At 41.9% G+C, this 21670-nt stretch overlaps 1 protein-coding gene across 1 annotated transcript; it reads left to right on the forward strand.

Moving 5' to 3' along the window:
* Positions 1-19339: 19339 nt before the first annotated feature.
* LOC149452509 (olfactory receptor 5P81-like) lies at positions 19340-21426 on the forward strand. The gene has a single exon (XM_089689175.1). It carries the CDS (start codon positions 19340-19342, stop codon positions 20312-20314), a length of 975 nt encoding a protein of 324 aa, XP_089545301.1. The 3' UTR covers positions 20315-21426.
* The last annotated feature ends 244 nt before the right edge of the window (positions 21427-21670 follow it).

A 21670-nucleotide genomic window follows, 5' to 3' on the forward strand; every position in this document is an offset into this window, starting at 1 on the left:
TGATATGTGGTTTGGTCCTGTTTTACTATTTCCCAACTGCCACTTAAAATTGTTAAAATAAGGAACATACAGTGAGGAACAGAAGTATTTGAACACCCTGCGATTTTGCAAGATTCTCCCACTTAGAAATCATGGAGGGGTCTGAAATTCACATTGTAGGTGCATTCCCACTCTGAGAGACAGAATTAAAAATAAAATTCAGGAAATCACATTGTATGATTTGTAAAGTCTTGCACTGCTGAACATAAGTATTTGAACACCTAAGAAACAGCAAGAATTCTGTCTCTCAAAGACCTGTTACTGTGCCTTTAAAAAGTCCACCTCTACTCCACTCATTAATATAACTTAGTAGCACCTGTCTGAGCTCTTTAAAGACACCTGTCCACCCCACAGTCAGTCAGACTCCAACTACTACCATGGGCAAGACCAAAGAGCTGTCAAAGGACACCAGAAACAAAATTGTGGACCTCCACAAGGCTGGAAAGGGCTACGGGGCAATTGCCAAGCAGCTTGGTGAAAATAGATCAACTGTTGGAGCAATTGTTAGAAAATGGAAGAGGCTAAAGACGACTGTCAGTCTCCCTAGGACTGGGGCTTCATGCAAGATCTCACCTTGTGGGGTATCACTGATGATAAGAAAGGTGAGTAATCAGCCCAGAACTACAAGGGAGGAGCTGGTCAATGACATGAAGAGAGCTGGGACCACAGTTTCAAAGGTCACTGTCGGTAGAACACTACGCCATCATGGTTTCAAATCATGCATTGCACGGAAGGTTCCCCTGCTCAGGTTATTACATGTCCAGGCCTGTCTGAAGTTTGCCAATGACCATCTGGATGATCCAGAGGAGGCATGGGAGAAAGTCATGTGGTCAGATGAGACCAAAGTAGAACTTTTTGGTCTAAACTTCACTCGTCATGTTTGGAGGGAAAAGAAGGATGAGTTGCATCCCAAGAACACCATTCATACTGTGAAGCACGGGGGTGGTAACATCATGATTTGGGGGTGCTTTTCTGTGAAGGGGACAGGACGACTGCACTGTATTAAGGAGAGGATGAACGGGGCCATTTATTGTGAGATTTTGAGCAACAACCTCCTTCCCTCAGTCAGAGCATTGAAGATGGGTCGTGGCTGGGTCTTCCAACATGACAACGACCTGAAGCACACAGCCAGGAGAACCAAGGAGTGGCTCCATAAGAATCATATCAAGGTTCCGGAGTGGCCTAGCCAGTCTCCAGACCTAAATCCAATAGAACATCTTTGGAGGGAGATGAAACTCTGTGTTGCTCAGCAAAAACCTGACAGATCTAGAGGAAATCTGTGTAGAGGAGTGGGCCAAAATCCCTGTTGCAGTGTGTGCAAACCTAGTCAAGAACTACAGGAAACGTTTGACCTCTGTAATTGCAACCAAAGGCTTCTGTACCAAATATTAACACGGATCTTCTCAGGTGTTCAAATACTTATGTTCAGCAGTGCAAGACAAATAAATTCTTTAAAAATCATACAATGTGATTTCCTAATTTTTTTTTTTTATTCTGTCTCTCAGACTGGGAATGCACCTACAATGTGAATGTCAGACCCCTCCATAATTTCTAAGTGGGAGAACTTGCAAAATCGCAGGGTGTTCAAATACTTCTGTTCCTCACTGTATGGAGGTGTATATAAAAAGTCAGAAAGTGGGCTCATATTAAACATTAATTATACTCTATGGGTACCATCTTAAATTTGGTTTGTTTAACTTTAAAGGAGAAGAGTAGTCAAAGCTATTTTGGCCCGACTTCTCCAATGGCTGAGTGCTGTTCCTTCTGTACTCCTGTGATCTGTTTTGAGTGTACAGCGAACTAAAGTCACTCAGCCAGTTCAGGCTCAGGAAAGATCCCAACTTTAAAGTCAGGATCCACCGAGATGCCTCGACTGGCAGCTTGCTCAGCCTCTCAATAAGCCGCTGACAGGCTGAGCCAATTGCTCCCACCCCCTCCATAACCCAGCTCTTCAGTGAATGCTAAAGGGGCAGAGCAGAGAGCTGGTGAACTTCAGTCACCGGCTCTCTGCAGGTTGAAGACTGAGAGGTGAACTATCAGCCGTGTTTGATTGCTCAGTTCTCAGTCTTGGAAGCAACAGGGGACAGATGCGGCATTGGACCATTGCCGCATCCACCTAGGTGAGTATAAATGTTTTTTTCTTATAAACCTATACTTCTCTTTTAAATCAAGTAAAAAATGAATAGTAAACAGTGTGATGCATTATAAAAACTAATCTCAGCACATGAGCACAATGCACACCAGTGAGAAAGTTGTGTGAACAGGCCCTCGATATCTCCTAACATTGCAGTATTTCAGCAAAATTTTGCATTTTGGTAAAATGGGTTAAAATCAAATAAAAAATGTAAGCTGTTTTTGGTGTTCTGTATCACTACACACTTTGTGAGTTGTTGCATTTAGGAGGGACACCACTGAGCCTTTGTCCTCTCCACCCGTTCAGTGTACCTCTGTCACCTTACTCCCAGTGACAGAATAGAGTCCCCCTGTGCACCCAGCATGGACCTCATACGTGCTTAGTTACTCCTTCTGTTCTCCCGCAGCATATGGTCAAACCATGGGTCTTAGTAATGCGGGTTCATCCCTTTAGAGTAACTTCAGAACAAAGATTTAGAACAGTTTAACAAAGTTTACTGGAGCACTCCTGTGGCATTACAATTACAAAACACATTACAGTCGAAGCCCTAATTGAGTAGGTTGTGGCTGCCCAGGTCTGAAGGCGTAAGTCCACTACTGGTGTTCTTTAACAGCTGGTAGTGTCCTTTGGAACTCCAGTACCTTGTGGGGCTACATAACACATCATTCTGTGCTGGCTTTTTTCCAGAACTCTTGACTTCTCTCTGGCCTCTTATTTGGGAGACAGTATCCATAAATATTGGACATTGCAGCTCTAGAGGACAGCCGGCATCAGTTGCCATCTGGACCTGCAAAAAAAAGCCACACATTAGGCACCCCCAAGTTCAGTTGTTTGAGCCCCACTTTGCCCAAGCTCTTTAAAATGCAACTCACCCCTTATTTCATTTGCTAATATTTCCTGGCCTGCGTTGCTCTAGAGCACGGGTGTCAAACTGGCGGCCCTCAAGTTGTTGCAAAGCTACAAGTCCCATGAGGCATTGCAATATTGACAGTTACAAGCCTGACTCCCAAAGGCAGATGCGTGAAGGGACTTGTAGTTTTGCAATAGCTGGAGGGCCGCCAGTTTGACATCTCTGCCCTAGAGGGTCGGCCATCAGCAATTTCTTTTGTTTTTAAAAATTTTCTTTAAATTTTAATATACTTATATATCTGTTTCCGGTATTGATGCAGTGGATAGGCTGCACACAGAAGAGGCCAGGCACACCTGCAATTCTCCTTTGCCAGCATAACCATTCACCTCCCGTGCGCTTAGCATTCATTTTTTTTTATATTCATTTATTCCATAAGGCATCATACACACTGGACATTTTCTTTAGCTCTCCTATAAGCCTCCTCCTGGCAGCTTTTTGGCCCAAAAAAACACCTGACGCTTGTAAAAGTGTTTAACGCATTTAGGTGCATTTATACATGTTTACCCGCGTCAAGCATTTGGGCATTAATTTATTTCATTGGCCAGAATAAATAGTTTATTTGGCCATTGAAATGAATTGATGCTCAAGCGCTAAATGAGCCTAGTGTTAATGGATGTTTAGACATGTTTACATGTGTCAAACGTTTTTTCTGCCAAAACTCAGCTTGCTTGCAGCTCCTGGAGGCACTGGTGGTTTAGTCAAGGACTAAAAATGTCCGGTGCTTATCTGTTCCTGTCCTAATTTATGACGCTAGCTTTGGAATGTGCGCACACTGGAAGAGACTCACGCTGACATTTCTTAAGCAAGGATTTCTTATAGTACCACAAAGCCCAGCAGGCAGAAAATATTCACACAACATATATATTAAAGTATAAAAATAAATATTGATAAAACTTATAGAAATAGCGTATATATATATATATATATATATATACAGTATATATATATATTCAATAGGAAACAAAATAGACATTTTACCAAATCCATCACACTGGCAGTGTTTTTTTTTTTCCTGCCTCTGAACTCTCCTGCCACTGAACACCTACAAATGTATGTGCGCATGAACATGTTTTGAGACAGAAAAAAAAAGGCCAGACGCCTCTATCAGCAGCTGTAAAAATTTTCAGTGCACATGAGGCCTTATAGTCAGGGCACTGGAGACATATCTTCATGGGGAAAACCTCCAGCCATAGGTTGCCTGCCCTGCCACAGTGCAGGAGGAAGGGCAAGCAGCAACAAGTGGAGGGGATGAAACCAACTTCCAGGTGAAACGGCAGGCAGCAGCAACAAAAGTCTTATTCAAAAATGAAAGTCCAATGGTCTCTGAAAAAAGACAGACGGGCAGAAACTTGACCTTTGATAGCGCTGAGATACAAACTTTGGTCCAGAATAGGGATGAGCTCAAAGTTCAGTCCAAACAATAGACAAATATTTCCCCATTCAGCGGGAGCTTGAACAACATGCATAATAGTGGTTTACTTCTGTTAATAAACATGACAGCTTCCTGCCAGCTTCCACCATCGAGTGTGGGCATCACCGAGTCCTTTACAACCACTATTGTCTCTGGCCTGGAATAGTTTTTTTTTTTAAATAGCATAAAGGTCCCCACCCAATTCATACCAGGCCAAGAATGACTGGTATGAATTACAAGGGGGACCCCATGCAAAAATATGAAAACAAATGGTATGAACCCCCCTTCCCGAATTCATATTATGGATTTTACAGTGGACTCCATGCTTCTTCCCCACAACCCTGGCCTGCTATGGTTCAGGACTGTACGATCGTCTTCCCCCTTTCATGGTCAACCATGCTACATGCTCGGGATCTGTTATGGATTTTTAGGAGGACTTCACACTTTTTTGTTATTTTTTAATAGATCCAACTTTCGTTGATCTCATTGGGGTTTGGGTTCCACATCCAAGCTCATCCCTTGTCTAGACCCAGCCATTTTCATTGTCAATTTCACTTTTTTTAAAGCATAATTTACTTTTTTTATATTTTTATTATCTTTAGTTTTTCCAAGTGAGTCCAGCCATGCCCTGGTCAAGCAAACACAAGGCAAGGTCAGCAAGGCAAGGACAGCAAGGTTGTAACTAAAATGCTTACAAGCAATCATATTAATGGACTTTTAGGTGTCAAGGATGTACCAATGGCTGGAGGTGGCCCAATATTTGCTTAAGGTATTAGCCTGCTCTGCTGCATGTGTCATGTCAGAGAGGGATTTCAGCACAGCAGGTGGGATTTGTAACTGATAATCACTTAACTGGTTGCCGACCAGCCACAGTGTTTTTACTGAGGCAGGGCGGCACCAATGCGCAGAGCGCCGTTTTTAAACGTAACTCGCGCTCCCGGTGTTTTTGCGGGCGGGGGGGGGCACACGTGTGCCCCACGCCGACCCGCGGGTGTCACCATTCGATCCCCGAGGGATCAATCATTCAGTTTCAGCCAGTGATGTCCGGTTGAAATCTGATGATCAGTCCCTGTCCTATCTTGTCCTGTGTTGACAGTTACACAGGACATGATATGATGTAACTCTTCTCTGCCTGGGCACATTCCGTTCCAGACAGAGAAGAAGACATGCGAATTGTGAGTAAAAAGCACTACAGTTTCAGTTAGAACACACCTAGGACACATTTAACCCCCTGATCGCCCCCCAGTTAACCCCTTCACTGCCCTGTCACCAGTGTCATTGATTACAGTGAACAGATTTTTACTGATCACTGTATTAGTGTCGCTGGTGACTTCCGATGGTGTTAGCGCCCCTCCCAGATAGCGCCAGTTTCCCGCTAGTACACCAGTAATCCCATTTAACCCCTTGATCCCCCCCCCCAGTTAACTCCTTCACTGCCTTGTCACCAGTGTCATTGATTACAGTGAACAGATTTTTACTGATCACTGTATTAGTTTCACTGGTGACTTCCAATAGTGTTAGCGTCAGTTAGCGCCCCTCCCAGATAGCGTCAGTATTCTGACTCAGATTGTTGTGATAGCAGTTTATCCTTTGTGAGACCTCTCTGCCTAGCCTGTTTAAGCAGATATAATCACTGTGGACAATCCTTATCAGATAGCTGAACTCACCAATACTGTGTTCATCCAGAAGTTGCTTTATTCTGTACATGTGACAACAGGATACAGCAGAATGAATGGTTTCCAGTATTATGCGGTCAAAAGATGATACTTTCTGTAGCGTACTATGCAGAATACATGTGTCCCTGTTACATGTGGTCTGTTAGCTGCATCCATGACACAGGAAGTGCTGTACTCAAGAAGAAGGGAGGAGCTTCATATACAAAGGAATTGTGTCACAGATCTCAGGGAGGTAATATAAAAACAAATAAGGCCACTGGATGGCAGCATATTACTAACTGTAGAAATATCCATAGGAAATGGTACAAAGAATAAACTATATGAATTCTCATGTACATTAACATAAATATTAACTGTGTAACAGCATAGTCAGATTGCCCACTAGTACACAAGTAATCACACTTAACCCCTTGATTGCCAGGAACACGCTCACTTGCACACTAAACCTCCATTGCTAGTATAGTGTCTGATTGGATCAATATCTTTGATCAGATCAGCGCTATACCAGCGTTCACATTAGTATAGTGTCCCCAAAAACGCAGTGTTAGCGGGATCAGCCCCGACACCTGCCAGCACCTGATTTTAGCCCCATGCCCCCCCCCTTCTCCCCCAGCAAGTGCAGTGTCAGTAGATAACTGTCACTTGATACATTATACACAAAACCGCAGTTTTCACAGAATCAGGCCTGATTTCTGTTAGCAATTGTCGGTAAATTTTTTGTAGGGTTCAAGCAGTCCCTGACAGCCGCTCTTTTTCCCATGAGTCGCACTAGGTACCTATAAATTTAGTGGCCAAAATGTCCAACCAAAGGTACTCTAGTGAAGAGGCCTACAGGATTCTGAGCGTGTCAAGTGAGAGCGAAGGGGGAAGACTGTCTGACAGAATCCAGCTCAGAATGTGAACCTGTAGACAGAAGCGGCACCCTGACACTTAGCTCAAACGACGGAGAAGAGGTCCCTACTAAGATCAGGCATACCCCATTTCCAGCTTGCTGAGGTGGTAAAAACGCATGATGACTCTCATATGCAGCAGAGTGCCAGCACTAGTGCCGCTATACCTTTTGGTGAACTGGCGAGCACCAGCAGCCTAGTACATCCTGGTCTTATACATACCAGCACTGCAGTATCGCTTGGTGACGTGGCAAATCTCATAAGTGCAGTACAAGCTGGTGCGGTGGTGAGCACAAGTAGTGTCCCGCAGCCACCAAGAATTTGCACACAGGCCCGTAGAGCCCCTAGTGTCCTTCCGGATGTGCTTGCAAATCCCGACTGGCAGCCCACAAATTCTGAAGCACGCGTACTTCCCTCATTCACTGCCCAACCCAGAATTAAGGTGGAAACAGCAAATTTAAATACTCCCCTTGATTTTTTGGAGCTGTTTTTGACAGATGATCTTTATGCATTGATTGTGGATCAAAGCAATTTACTGTATATGCACGACAGTTTATCGCCGCCAACCCAAATTCAAACCTTGCCAGACCATTTGTATGGAAACCCATTACGGTTTCCGAATTTAAAGGTTTTTTTGGGCCTAACCCTCGACATGGGCATAAATAAAAAAAATTTTTGTTGTTGAGAAGCCCCTCTGTGTCCACGATTATACCCTTAACATGGTGGACTACAACGACCAGATGATGAAGCCGTACTTAGTTTCCCAAAAATCCAGACGCTGGTACAAAAAAGTGTCTATTTATTTATTCCAATTGGCTATATATAATGCTTTTGTTCTTTACAAAGCAACTAGAGATAGTGAATCCTTCCAGAAATTCCAGGAAAATATCATCAAGGCCCTTTTGTATCCAGGAGATCTATGCCCCCAACTCCCAACCCAGATGCAGTTAGCCGACTGCATGAGAGGCATTTTCCCGATGCAATTTCCTGGTACCCCAACCCAAAGGAACCCCCAAAAAAGATGTTGTGTCTGTAGCAAACGTGGAATTAGGCGTGACACCCAATTTTGTTGTCCCTCCTGTCCTGATCAACCTGACCTCTGCATTAAGGGCTGCTTCCATCGCTACCATACACTAGTGAATTATTAGTATAGGGTACAGCACGGCACAGTTCAGGGCATATTTACACAGGGTCTTGAATGATGTTAGGTAGTCAGGAAACTGGCATTTGGAGAAACCCTACCATCTGGTTTTAAAAAGTTTGAAAAAAAAAGAAGCTGAAAAAATAAAAAGTACAAATCCCCTAAAAAATTAAAAATGTTAAAAAGCAAAAACAGTTATAGTTTTTTTTATTGTTGTCATTTTTGTTATTGTTCTACTTTTACTGCTTTATTGTTAACCATTTCTATTTGCAGGAATGCTTTCAGCTGCAGCACTGACCTGTTTATTCTGACAGCAACAGGAACTTGCTCTCAGAATATATATAAATCAGTGTGGGCAGCACTGCCGGATGAGATTTTTTATCCGCAGTTTAAAAAAAGAGCATATATGCCGAAGCATGGGGGCCTGGGGTGGCCAGTGGGTGGATGGCTCCTATGCTTCGGCATATATATTTTATATTTGTTGGCACATTTCATGTGTGCCCACCATTAGAAGTGGGTGGATTAAGGGAGGTTTTCTAATGGTGAGCATACCACCAAACACTTTTCCTTGCAGAGATATTTCAATTATAAAGTTGTTATACAGACACTCCTCGCTTAACGACCTACCTGTTTAGCGACCGCTCACACTTACGACCATCTCACCGACGGTATGTGCTAAAACGTGGTTACGCACTAAAACGTGGTAGCGGCCCTGCGTCTCAAAGTCATTCATCATTCATGGCTGAAATTGTACACTATTCTGAGGTCTGGTACTGCTGGTTTCCTGGTCAGTATTCACATTTCAGCAGTACTGTAAATTACTGTATTTTTTTGCGATGCAAAGAAAAAAACTTTATAAACAGCTATACTGTACTGTACTGTATACAGTCCAGGATCTCTCTCAGGCCCACACAATACAGCACAGTAGTGTGACAATAATGTATACAGTACAGATATAGTACATTACAGTATGTACAGTACAGTGTAACTATTTATAAAGCTTTTTCTTCAAGCATACAAGTTGTGTGTGATCTGGGTGCCTTATTCTGTATTGTACTTTACCCCAGATGTCTCCAAAAAGGAAAAGCAAGGTTGCACCAGAAAATGCCAAGAAACAAAGGAAGGCTATTGATCTTGAAAAGAAAATGAAGATCATAAAGGATTATGAAGGTGGCAAAAAAGTCCATGAGATAGCAGAATACTGTATTGTCAAATACTATGCACATACTGTATTGTACTACTGTACTGTAATACATTGCAGTACTGTGTGTAAATTACACAATCTATGCAAATTAAAACAAGTGGAAGTTTTCAGTTTGATCTTTCTTGTTATTTTACTTATTCAGAATACTGTATTGTCAAATACTATGCATATATTGTACTACTGTATACAGTACATGCAGTTCCTCACTTAACGACCAATTTGCTTAACGACCAAGTCGTTGAAACGGAACTCGATCGTTAAGCGAGGAGTACCTGTATTGAGTTACTGTTTTATTGTTAACCATTGTTGATTTCTTTGCAGGAATGTCAAACTGCAGCACCGACTTGTTTATTCTGACAGCAACAGGGTCTTGCTCTCAGAATAGACATTAGAAGTGGGTGGATGCAGGGACGTATTCTAATGGTGGGCATACTGCACACTTTTTCTGTCAGAGATTTCTTCTCTTTATTTTCATTCAACCCACAGGCTGCATAAAGAAAAAAAGAACATAGCATATACACCCAACAAGGACCAGCAACGTACTGGTACATCACTGGACTCTGAATGGTTATACCAGGGTGATGCCTGCAGCTGCAGACATCATCCTGGTATCGCTTTTTTCAGCCAGCAATGGGCTTTCATGTAAAAGCAATCCTAGTGGCTAATTAGCTGCAGGATTGCTTTTACAAGCAGCGGAAGAAAATACCCCCCCCCCCCCCCCGCTGCCTTCCACGGCCTTCTCGGGCAGTCCGTGTTATCAGGGGAACCTGAGAATGCAGCTGGTGTTTCTGCCAACTGACCATAGAGCTGATTGGAGACCAGAATGGTGCCAATCATCTCTATAGTCTAAGAAATCAGAAGTATGATACGAGTATTTCATCACTTCAGTTGCACAGGATATAAACAGCGCCATTTGTAAATTGGGAAAGCATCTGAACACACCAATTTTGGTTTGATTAGATAATGTAAGGAGATATCCAGAGTCTGATAGACCCCATATTTCTCAAAAAAGAATATATGACAATGCCCATTGATGTTATAGGGGATATTTGAATTCCCTGAGAAAGCATTAAAAGTGATAAAAAAAAAATTAAAAAAACAGTGTAAAAATAATTAAATAAATCAGAAAAAAAGTACTCTCGCCCACCCGCGCACACACGCACCTGCGGTCGTGAGCGTTGACCCTGTGCCAGTATGGAAACAGCGATTGCACCATGCATGTGAGGTATCGTCACAAACGTCAGATCAAGGGAAGTAATTATAGCTTTAGACCTCCTCTGTAAATCTAAAATGGTAGCTTGTAAAGGCTTTTAAAGCGTTGGCTTTAAAAAGTGGTAACCATTTGGGAAGTGGTAACCATTTAGCCACTGCGCTGCCCCCATATTTATAAAGATGACTGTAATATATTACAACCACATGACTTCTAGTCACAGAGGAATCCCAAACAGCACCAAAATACCGGAGTATTACAAATATACTGTATGACACCAGAGGTTAAGATGATTGCATTCCCTTTCATCTACTCAGTGAAGTGACTGGCCTCAGGTGATACACAGAGATGAAACAAATCCTCTTATATAAGTTGTACCTGTCTATCTGCAGTCTTCTTTTGAAGTCCAGAATTTATAAAGCTTGTCTGAGGGATCAGAAAAAGGGGGCTATATATGCTAACACACTGTGTGCACCTGTTTTGTGCACCAAAAAAGTTGTGTGTATTCAATTTTTAATCAATAAATGGTGTTTTTTTTATATGGAAAGCACTATATTTACTTCTTTTTTCCGAGTGTATTAAAAAAATTCATCCAAGGATTGCAGAGGATGGAGATAGATTGAGAAGTCCCAGTGGTCTGGGGGAAACCATCAATCATCTGGTATAGGTGACCCCACTACAAGGGGCAAGCACATTAGACCTTTCTGTGAGGTCTACTAAAAAAGTGAGAGCTGAAACCAATCCCCCTGATGAAGTCACATGGCCTTATGACTTACCAAGTAGGGAGGAGCCGGAGACTTCACACCGCACAAACTGGAAGTATACGGTTGGCCATTTTGCTAGTTGGTTTCAGCTATACATGCTTATACATGCTTATAAAATTCTGTTCACTTTGTCATTATGGGGTACTGAGCGTAGGTTAATGAGAAAAAAAAATAATTTAAACAACTCTATTATCAGGCTGCAACATAGCAAAATTGAAAATAGTGAAGGTCCGAATACATTATGAATGCACTGTGTATTGCTGACTTTGCTGATTTATGTGTTGATTCCAGTTTGGTGGTACAAATGAGTTATTCTAAGTTACTTTGGCATAGTGATTATACTGTTTAGCAGACTGTGTCTGAACCTACCTATCCCTGCCCATGTGTGTTTGACTAGGGCAAGAATGGCTTCATGAACAAAATAAAAAGAAAGAAAAATATTTTTAAAAAGTAAACCAGTAAATTATATTTTTTAAAAAATGATGGGTCTGGACCAAAATTTGCCTCTCAGCACTAGTATGTTTCTGCCCTCTGTCTTGTTTCAAAAACCACTGGGCTCTCACTTTTTGAAAAAGACTTTGTACAAGGTGTCTACCATGTGGTTCCTCCTGTTTTCTCCTCTGTGACTCCATAGAATATGTATCTGGCTCTCTCTGTGCTTCATAAATTGCTTTTTTAAACCCATTAGAGATATTTTTCTTGCTACTCTCACACATGGCTTTTTTTTCTTAGAGAATAGGTGCAGGTACTCCCCACTTTTCAGTCACCCCTTATATCCAGCCCCTAAAAACCTCTAAGCTCTCTGTGTAGCAGCTGTAAAGGAGCAATGTTTAGTGCTACTCTTCAGCCGGATTACATTGGGGCTCAGTTGTACTGTTAGTGCATATGAGAATAGCGCCAGTCAAGCCTGCAGGCAGCAATACGGCTACTAGATGGCTGTATGGTCAGTTACTGAAGGGCTCTGTCTCCCTAGCTACGGATAATAAATCCCCACAGCAGCAGCTCACCAGTCCCAGGGATAATACAGCTCACCAGGGCTCTGAGGAAGAGTTTCTGCCTCGAAAAACGTCAGTCATTTGGAGGCCTACAGTCCCCCAACAGCCACCATCTAGGGAGATTGGACCATACTGTATTTTTTGTGATGTGCCTTTGATTTTATTCTTTTGTGAGTATACTACTTTGTATTCAATAAATCTCAATTTTTATTGGTTCTCATGTAAATATACAAACAGTATGTTTGAAAGAGAGAGAAAAAAAAATAACAAAAAGGTACATCGATGATAAAACTGCAAAGGTTCAGGACAAGCAATGTCATAAAATAACAGTGTAGAGGTTATTAGGACCTTACATTTTGGGCCGGTGAAGAAGAAATGAAGGTGTCCCATGGGAGCCATACTACCTCAAACACAGCAATCGAACAACTATGTAGGGAGGTCAAATACTCCATCAGTCTTACATCAGCAATAATTTTGTACAAGATCGGCATTGAAGGGGGATTAGAGGATAGCCAACACATAGGAATGCTTCTCCTAGCTGCGGTCAGGACATGTACAGAAATTTTCCTGCATGTTTTAGATAGTGATGGGAATGGTAGACTCAATAAAAAATATAGTGGTTCAAATGGGAGAAAGGTATGCAATAGCGATTGTAACAAGGAAAAAACATCTTCCCAAAAGGGAGTGATGGAACTGCATGTCCAAAAAAATGGTAGAGAGAACCAAGGTCTTTACCACATTGCCAGCAGGCAGGAGAAGCATTCGGGTTATAAGCGTGGAGAACTTCAGGCGTTTTGTACCACAATATCCTGATCTTGTATGTATTTTCCTTAAAGACCACACAAACAGAAGATCTAGGTGCGTTTCCCAAATTATCTTCCACATTAACAAATCAATGTCAACGTGCCCTCTGTTTGTTTCTTTGCACACATAATACAGCTCACCATCTGGTCCACTCTCTGCTCTGCACCTGGGTGATGTCGGTTGTCTGCACTCTGAACTCAGCACTCTGGATCCCGCTCAAGCCATCGATATGCAGCAGTGATGTGCACTCTCCAGTCTCCCTTACAGCAAGAGGGAGCTACAGTTGCAAGAAAAAGTATGCTACGGATAATAAATCCCCACAGCAGCAGCTCACCAGTCTTAGAGATAATACAGCTCACCACGGTTCTGAGGAAGAGGTTTTGCCTCAAAACTTGTCAGCCATTTGGAAGCCTACAGGCCCCAACAGCCACTATCTAGGGAGATTGGACCATGCTGTCTTTTTTGTGATGTGCTATTGATTTTATTCTTTTGTGAGTATACTACTTTTTATTCAATAAATCTCATTTTTAGAAGGTAATGCACTAGGCCCTCTGTTTGTTTCTTTGCACACTTAATACAGCTCACCATCTGGTCCACTCTCTGCTCTGCACCTGGGTGACGTCGGTTGTCTGCACTCTGAACTCAGCTCTCTGGATCCCGCTCAAGTCATCGATATGCAGCAGTGATGTGCACTCTCCAGTCCAGGGAGCTATGTCCAGTACAGCCTGAGAAAATGCAGCTCTTTCCCCTCCACCTGGCCGTCTCCCTATGAGAAATGCAACTCAAAATTTCTTGATTGCAGTAGAATCTCTCTCCTCTGACTACAGTTTCCACAGTACAGTGCTGCCTGAATCAGTTCAGCACCACAGAGTAGCAGCTACAGAGAGCAGCTGCAGCCATTGTTTCTCTCACTGTCCATTCTGAGCCCACTATAATAGTCCAGATTAAGATAGTCCTTGCTTTTGACATATTAATAAATCTATTTGAATTGACTGTCAAACATTGCGCTGTTGCTTTTTCTCAAATTGCCCATCAAGGGCTGATGGTTATTGTTTACATTACCACCCTGGCGACTCTACCTGGCTGATCTGCCCCTAGTTCTAATATACACTACTGGTTTGTTGTACTTCAGCATTTAAGTTTGATGTTAAACTGTCATTGATCTTTGTATTTCAAGTGTTTTTCCCTTTGATAAAATCAATAAAAATATTGAACCAGACAGCAGAGATTAAAACATGTTACTGGCACCTATCTATATGTAAAATCTAAAGATCCTTTCATCCTGACATTGGATTATGGTGGATGAAATAATTCCATTTGATTCACCCTAGATTCACCCAGGTTGAATAGACCCTAGAGACATTACAATTACAGGGGGTTATTTATTTTGTTCTCTGCGTGATAGAATTGAGGATAATAATATCCACACAAGACAAATCCTCAAGGAAATACCAAATGAACAGGAGAAATCTCAAGTTTGTTTTTTTTTTTACAAACTGTTTGCAAAACTCCTGTCAGTTGGCAACCCTAGCAAAAGCACTGAAATAAGCCACCAATTCAGAGACACAAAGCCGGATTTGGCAGCTGAAGTTCAGGTACAGACACATTGTGTGGAACATTCACAGCGCAGTAGCACCTGACTATGTTGCAAACTTTGAGGCGCAATGCAAGGTTTAACCTGCAGTGAACATTACAAATTTGGTAGCCAAGGTCCAGCTACAAAACATTATGTGCAGCACATTTACAGTGTCATAGCAAAGAGTAAGCTGCAAAGTTTTAGGTGCAATATTAAAATTTGGCAGCTGAGGTCCAGCTGTGGAAACATCTTTTTTTTTTGGTTGGGGGGAGGGGGGGGGGCAAGTGACAGACATTTTTTAACTGGATTTCTGCAAGGCAAACACTGTCAGGATATGACCATTTAAAGTGACAACACACTTTTCTGACCTGAAAAAGGACCTTCTTGATGCTAGGGTACTTAGCCAGGAATTGCTGCCCCACCAGGCTGACTGCATGAGCCAGGCAGAATAAGGTTTGTGATCTTTCCCTGAAGATTGTATAACAGATTAGTATGGGGCCAGCCACCTCCTAACCTAGTCCTGGAGAGCTGCCAGACGTTCTGACCCAGTATTGTTCCTGTCCCCTAGGCATACTAGCAGCAAAACTGCATGGCAGCATTTTGTGCAAGACGTTTCACCAGCTCCTGCATCTATCGTGTTCCCCATCCTGCATCCATTCCAGTCACCAGCAAACTGAATTGTATGGCATCCACATTCATACTTTCTGGACCATATGTCTGTGGTCCGCATGCTGTTGGAGGGCAAGAATAGCCTACTGGACAAACTATTAGTAGCTTGGTATATGCCACTGTGGACATAAATGGGGAAGGGGGAGGGGGGACATAAAGGGGACCAACCTAATTGATGATCCTCTTCTTTGCTTGACTTGGTGTAACCTAGGCCTCTGAAACCCGGCCTGATGCACCCTCCTTCTGGTCCTGCATCTCCCTTCCATATCCTCAATATCTTAAATGAGGAATTATTGCATATGACCAAGGTTGCCCACAGCAAATGACTAATCATGTGATGAAATAATTACACCAACTCCTCATTGGCATGTAGGTCGAGCTATGGTGGGAATAGAAAAGGAGGAGGAAGAAGAGAAAAAATTAGCAGTGGTTACAGACAACTGTCTGTTCTGTGACTAGGCGAAGAAGGAAAAGGAAGGCTTTGTTAGCCACTAAACTACCTCTCCATTGTGCTCTGGCTGTATATCATAACCGCTCTTAAATAGAAAAGGCAGACATTCCCTGTCTCTCAATAATGTAACTAGACCACCATTTTGCCCTGTAGAAATTGCTGATCCTCCTCCTCTCCCTGTAGGCATATAGGCCATCTATACTGGGACTTTAATACTTCTCCCTACATACTAAGAGCACCTCCCATCTACTGTACCAGATAATTTTGGCCAATATAAAGCCCATGTGTACAGGGCTATACTCTGCCCAGACACAGACTATCAGCTCTCCCTAAACTACACTGAAAAATAGCTGTTGGGAGCCCGCCCTTCTAAAGTGAGAGGACTGTTGCATAAACAGGACCCCATTACTGGCCCTTCTAAGCCAGCTGGTCTACATTCAAAGGCCAGGAAATACATTATGGTTAACTAACTGCTATGGCAGTACATTTCCACATTTGGAGCCTGTGAACTGTGAAACGGTTCAGTTCAGGAGCGGACTGACCATTTGGGAACTCAGGCACTGTCCGAGGGCCCGGGGTCAGTGGGGGGCCCTATGAGATGCCCCTGGTACCTTCCTTAGGCTTTCTTGAGTGTGGTAAGGACACAGGGGCCACATGATCCCCCTATTGCCCGGGGGCCCCATGAGTTATCAGTCCGTCCCTGGTTGGGTTAGCTCAAACCCATGTTAGACCCAAAACCCAATCCCATTCCTAATAAAAATTAGTAATGAGTCACACCTTGCTTACAACGTTCCATGATATTAATTGAGCAAAATGGGAAAAAGCGGGCGCCAACTAAGTGTAAATTTAAAATCATAAACTTTTCTAATATGCAATTGGCAATTCACTGGGTTATTAGATCAAAGGCATATCTTCACAAGAACACCGCTGTCAGTCCTACTGATGGCTCTTCCTGCTTGTGCAGCCACCAGGCTCTGTGTGGAGGAGTCAGGACTGCTGGAAAATGAAACAAGAACTGTCAGTAACTACCTTGGAGTGCACAGGGGAGCAGGTGTAGTGATGTGACATGGGTTGGCCTGTGGATGTGGCTATGCATTTCAGAGTTTCCTGCTCTTTCTTTAGGCCTTTGATCCGTTAACCCACTGCTTGCCAATTGCTTAGTAATAAAGTGAATTATTTCAACGCTACACTTGGTTGGCGCTGCCTTCCCCCACTTTTGTTCTATTACACAGGCTGCTTTCTACTCGGAGATGGCTGTCCTAAGTGTGATAGCATGACAGGACTATTTGCTCAAGTTGGACTTTTATGGACTTGTGCTGCTTGCCCTATTAGCACCATTTCATCTCTTCTTCCATGATATTAATTAGACACTTTATAATACTCAGGTGTGAAGTTGGCATGCTCAGGGGGTTGACATGCAATTAATAAATTCCCCAGGTATTCTCCCTTCCACCATGCACATTATAAAGTCTCCTCAACTCCTGCCAATTATCAGAAATTGCAGAGGCAAACGGAAAACCGGTTGATTCTTCGTAACTTTGTTGGAGAAAACTCATCACCCTCTAAATGGACTAGTGACATCAAATGATATTGTACAATCACAGGTATTTATTGGCAACAATGAATGCAGATGTTTCCATAATTTCTTTTCTGAACTGACGTGAAAAGTTCCATAGTGAAAGTCATGCTGCACATAACAATTTTATTACACTATTTTACATATTCACATTTGTTATTTTAAGAAATGTACTGTTTAATAATAATAATAATAATAATAATAATAATGATTTGTACCCATCAAATTGTTAATGGCTTTAGAAATGTTTACTGTAAGAATAAGAGAACTTTAGGTATGATCTAAAAATTACTAGAAGGCAAGGAATATCTAAACCCAAGAAAAAAATGCAATGTACTCAATGTGGTGGCTGCATTTGTTTACTTTTTATAGGCTAACAATTTCTGAAAGTACAAATACTTGCTATAAATTGAAGTATACTGTATGTAATCCCTCACCTTGGAAAATAACCTATTCAGTTTAAAATAGAAATGAATGGCAAACCATTTAGTATAGATTTAAAAAATTATACACTGGGAGCACAATTATATTATGCAAGTTAGTTTTTTTGACTAAATCATGATTATTATGCATATTGTCCAACTCCAAGATCTGTAAACTTGAAACAGGTGATGTGTATTCGTGTAATGAGGGAGGGTGTGGCCTATGGAGATGAAAGCCCTATATCATGGTGTGCATAATTATTAGGCAGCTTCTTTTTCTCAACCAAAATGGGTCAAAAAAGAGATTTAATTGACTCTAAAAAGTCAAAAATTTCAAAAAGTCTTTCAGAGGGATGCAGCACTCTTGAAATTGCTAAGATACTGGGGCATGATCACAGAACCATTAAATTTTTGTGTTGCAAATAGTCAAAAGGGTTGCAAGAAATGTGTTGAGAAAAAACGTAATTGCCAAAGATTTGAGAAGAATCAAACTTGTAGCTACCAGGAGCTCATTATCCTCCAGTACTGTCATATTCCAGGACTGCAAACTATCTGGAGTGCCCAGACATACAAGGTGTTCAGTTCTCAGAGACATGGCTAAGGTAAGGAAGCCTGAAACCTGACCACCACTGAGCAAGACACATAAGTTGGACTGTACCAAGAAATATCTGAAGACAGATTTTTCAAAGGTTTCATGGACTGATGAGATGGGAGTGACTCTTGACGGATCAGATGGATGGGCTTGTGGCTGGATTAGTAACAGGCATAGAACTCCACTTCAACTCAGATGCCAGCAAGTTGGATTTGGGGTTCTGGTATGGGCTGGTATTATTACAGTAATAATATCAGCCGATACCAGAACCCCACCTCCACCTTGCTGATGTCTGAGTAGAAGTGGAGCTCTGTGCCCGTTACCAATCCAGCCACAGGCCCTTCCATGTTGTCCATGAAGAATCGCTTTTATCTCATTTAAGAAGTGGAAATCTCTGCTCTTCCCTTGAAAGTTTTGGATCAAACCTGGATTGGTTCAATCCAAAACTTTCCCAAGCTAGTAATGGCTGGTAAACAAAAGACTGAAACCATAAGTGACAAAATAATCATCCCCCGGAGAAAGGGCAGACTGGTTGCTGAGACATTCAGATGGTAGGGTCAGAATTTGGTGTAAACAACATGAAAGCATGGATTAAGTCTGCTTTGTATCAATGGTTCAGGCTGGTGGTCGTGGTGTCATGGCGTGGGGGAGATTTTCTTGGCATTAGCGAGGTGTACCTAATAAAGTAGCAGGTGAGTGTACAACCACCACAGAAAGAGCAAAGCTTTTGTCCAGTGTAGGCATAGACATTGATATTAGTGTGTTTTTGAAAAAAAAAGAAAATTCTGTAAATACTGTATTATCTATCGTGCTTAATCATATTTTATTATTTAGGAAAAAAACTCATCTTTGGCACCTTGATGTCCAGGTGAAGAATGTGTGAGCCCAACCAGACTGAGGTCACACAAATAAAACTACTTGGATTTCAAGGTCTTTATAAATTCAAGCTTCTGCTGTTCATTGCATTCCTTCTAACATACTTGATGATACTAAGTGGAAATGTTTTAATAATTTTTTTAGTTACAACTGTTGATCAGCTTAAATTTCCAATGTACTTCTTTCTCAAGTACTTGGCTACATCTGATGTGCTACTGACCACCAGTGTGGTACCCATGACACTTGACATCATCCTCAAAGATGAAGGAAGGTTATCTCTGGATGTTTGTATTACTCAGCTTTATTTTTTTTGTATATGCAGCTATTTGCAATGTTTTCTGATCGCCATCATGTCCTATGATCGGTATTTGGCTATCTGCAATCCATTACGATATACCTCACTTATGAATTCTCATGTTTGCTTCCAGGTGATCATTGGGTTATGTTTCTTTGTTACTATTTTAGTATCAAGTGAAATGATTGTGATATACAGGTATGATTACTGTGGATTGAATTATATAGACCACTTTTTCTGTGATTTTTTCCCACTGGTTGAATTGTCCACCTCAGATACTTCTGGTTTGAAGCTACAAGATTTTATTATTGCAATAATCACAATATGTTTACCATTTGCTTTTATTATAATGACATACATCTGCATCGTAGTCGCTATTTTGAAGATATCTTCTGTTCATGGGCGTAGAAAAGCCTTCTCCACTTGCAGTTCCCATGTAACCTTGGTTGGGGCTTTCTATGGGGCTTTGATCATCGTCTACATGACACCATCTGATGAAGGCTCAAGCCACTTGAATAAGTACAGATCATTGTTGTATGTTGTGGTTTCTCCGCTGATAAATCCAATAATTTACAGCTTAAGAAACCGTGAGATCAAGGCAGCTCTGCAGAAATCTTTAACCGATTTTAGGAATTTGTGTCCAAAAGTAAAGAAACTGTGTGTTTTGCCACTATTATAGCCTTTAAAGAAATCTGCCTTTTTATATCATCTATACAGGCTGGGATTATGGTACTTTTTCTCAAATGTAATATCTGTCTTAAACTAATGTTTGTATCAATTTACTTAATAAAGTGTATGTATATTTAGCACCTTCCTAGGAAAGCTAGGAGGAGGTAGTTTATTTTTTGGCAGCAGGCTGAATAGCTGTCCAGTAGAAATAGCCAGATGGGTCAAATTTGGGTCAGGGCTGAGAGACTTTGCAGATCAGCTCTCAGAAACCTCCCCCTGATCTAGAGATTTGGAGAAGTCTCCAGAACTCAGTGAACGGAGAGGAGGAGTGGCTGATCTGTATGCCTAAAGGATCTCAGTCAATCCCCAAGCAGGAGGCTTGCAAGCCTTTAGGCATAGTTGAGCCTGCTCAGTAGGAGAGGAAGAGTTCAGGTGGAAGACGTAAGAGCAGTAGCTGAAGTGTGGAGCCTGGAAGTGGGCCCAGGGAAGGGGCCTGTCTGTAGGTGGATGTTAGACAGGAGGAGAGCTGAACCTCACCAGCCACCTGAGAGGAACATCTTTGGAGCAATGGAAGGAGCCATCTCAGCAGAAGGCCTGAAGGCAGCTGCCAACCTACAGCCTACAGAAGAGGGACAGTGAGTACTTCTAAACCCCCTGGACTGGAATAGGGGAGAGGGCATTTGGGTGGAAAACCTGACCAGCCCCCAGGTGGACTGTACTTTTAAAGTGTCAGACTCTAGATCCCTTGTCCAGGGATTTCTACACCAGGAAAGGATGGAGAACTCTCCAAAGAAGAGAAACCCTTCTGATCTCTTGTATATAGTTTCAGGACGTTGTCCTCAATTAAACAAATCCTTGGGCATCCCATGTACCCCTTATCCCCAGCCAAGTTTCCATCCCTTAATAAAATCCCCAAAAAACAAATGTATGACTGTTTACTGTCTCTGAAGTGCAAGTCTGAAGGAAATATGTGTTGCCTGGCTGTGCAGAACTATAGGGTGAACCAAAACTTCAACAACTCCTAGGAGAGTAGTGCTACATATACCCCAAATTTTCTTTCAGTATGTTAACCATAATGTGTTTTTATACAGTATAGCAAACAATAAAAAATATACAATTGTTGATATTGCATATTTAGTGTGGCTTGTTCTGTAACCAGAGGACCTGTGATCTTCTCTAAATACACAGGTCTACTTGGTCTGAGAATTTTTTTTTTATATTAACAATTTTTATTGGTTTTCAAAGAAATCATATGTTACAGAAAACAAAGGAGAGAAAAACAAAAAAGACAAGCAAAACAGAGAAGTACATCGATGGCAAGGATTACATTTAGTCAAGACCAATGGAGTCATATATAACAGTGCGT

This window comes from Staurois parvus, unplaced genomic scaffold (assembly GCF_062004578.1).
Source record: "Staurois parvus isolate SC_StPar_1 unplaced genomic scaffold, SC_StPar_1.0 ptg000470l, whole genome shotgun sequence".
Taxonomy (NCBI): Eukaryota; Metazoa; Chordata; class Amphibia; order Anura; family Ranidae; genus Staurois; species Staurois parvus.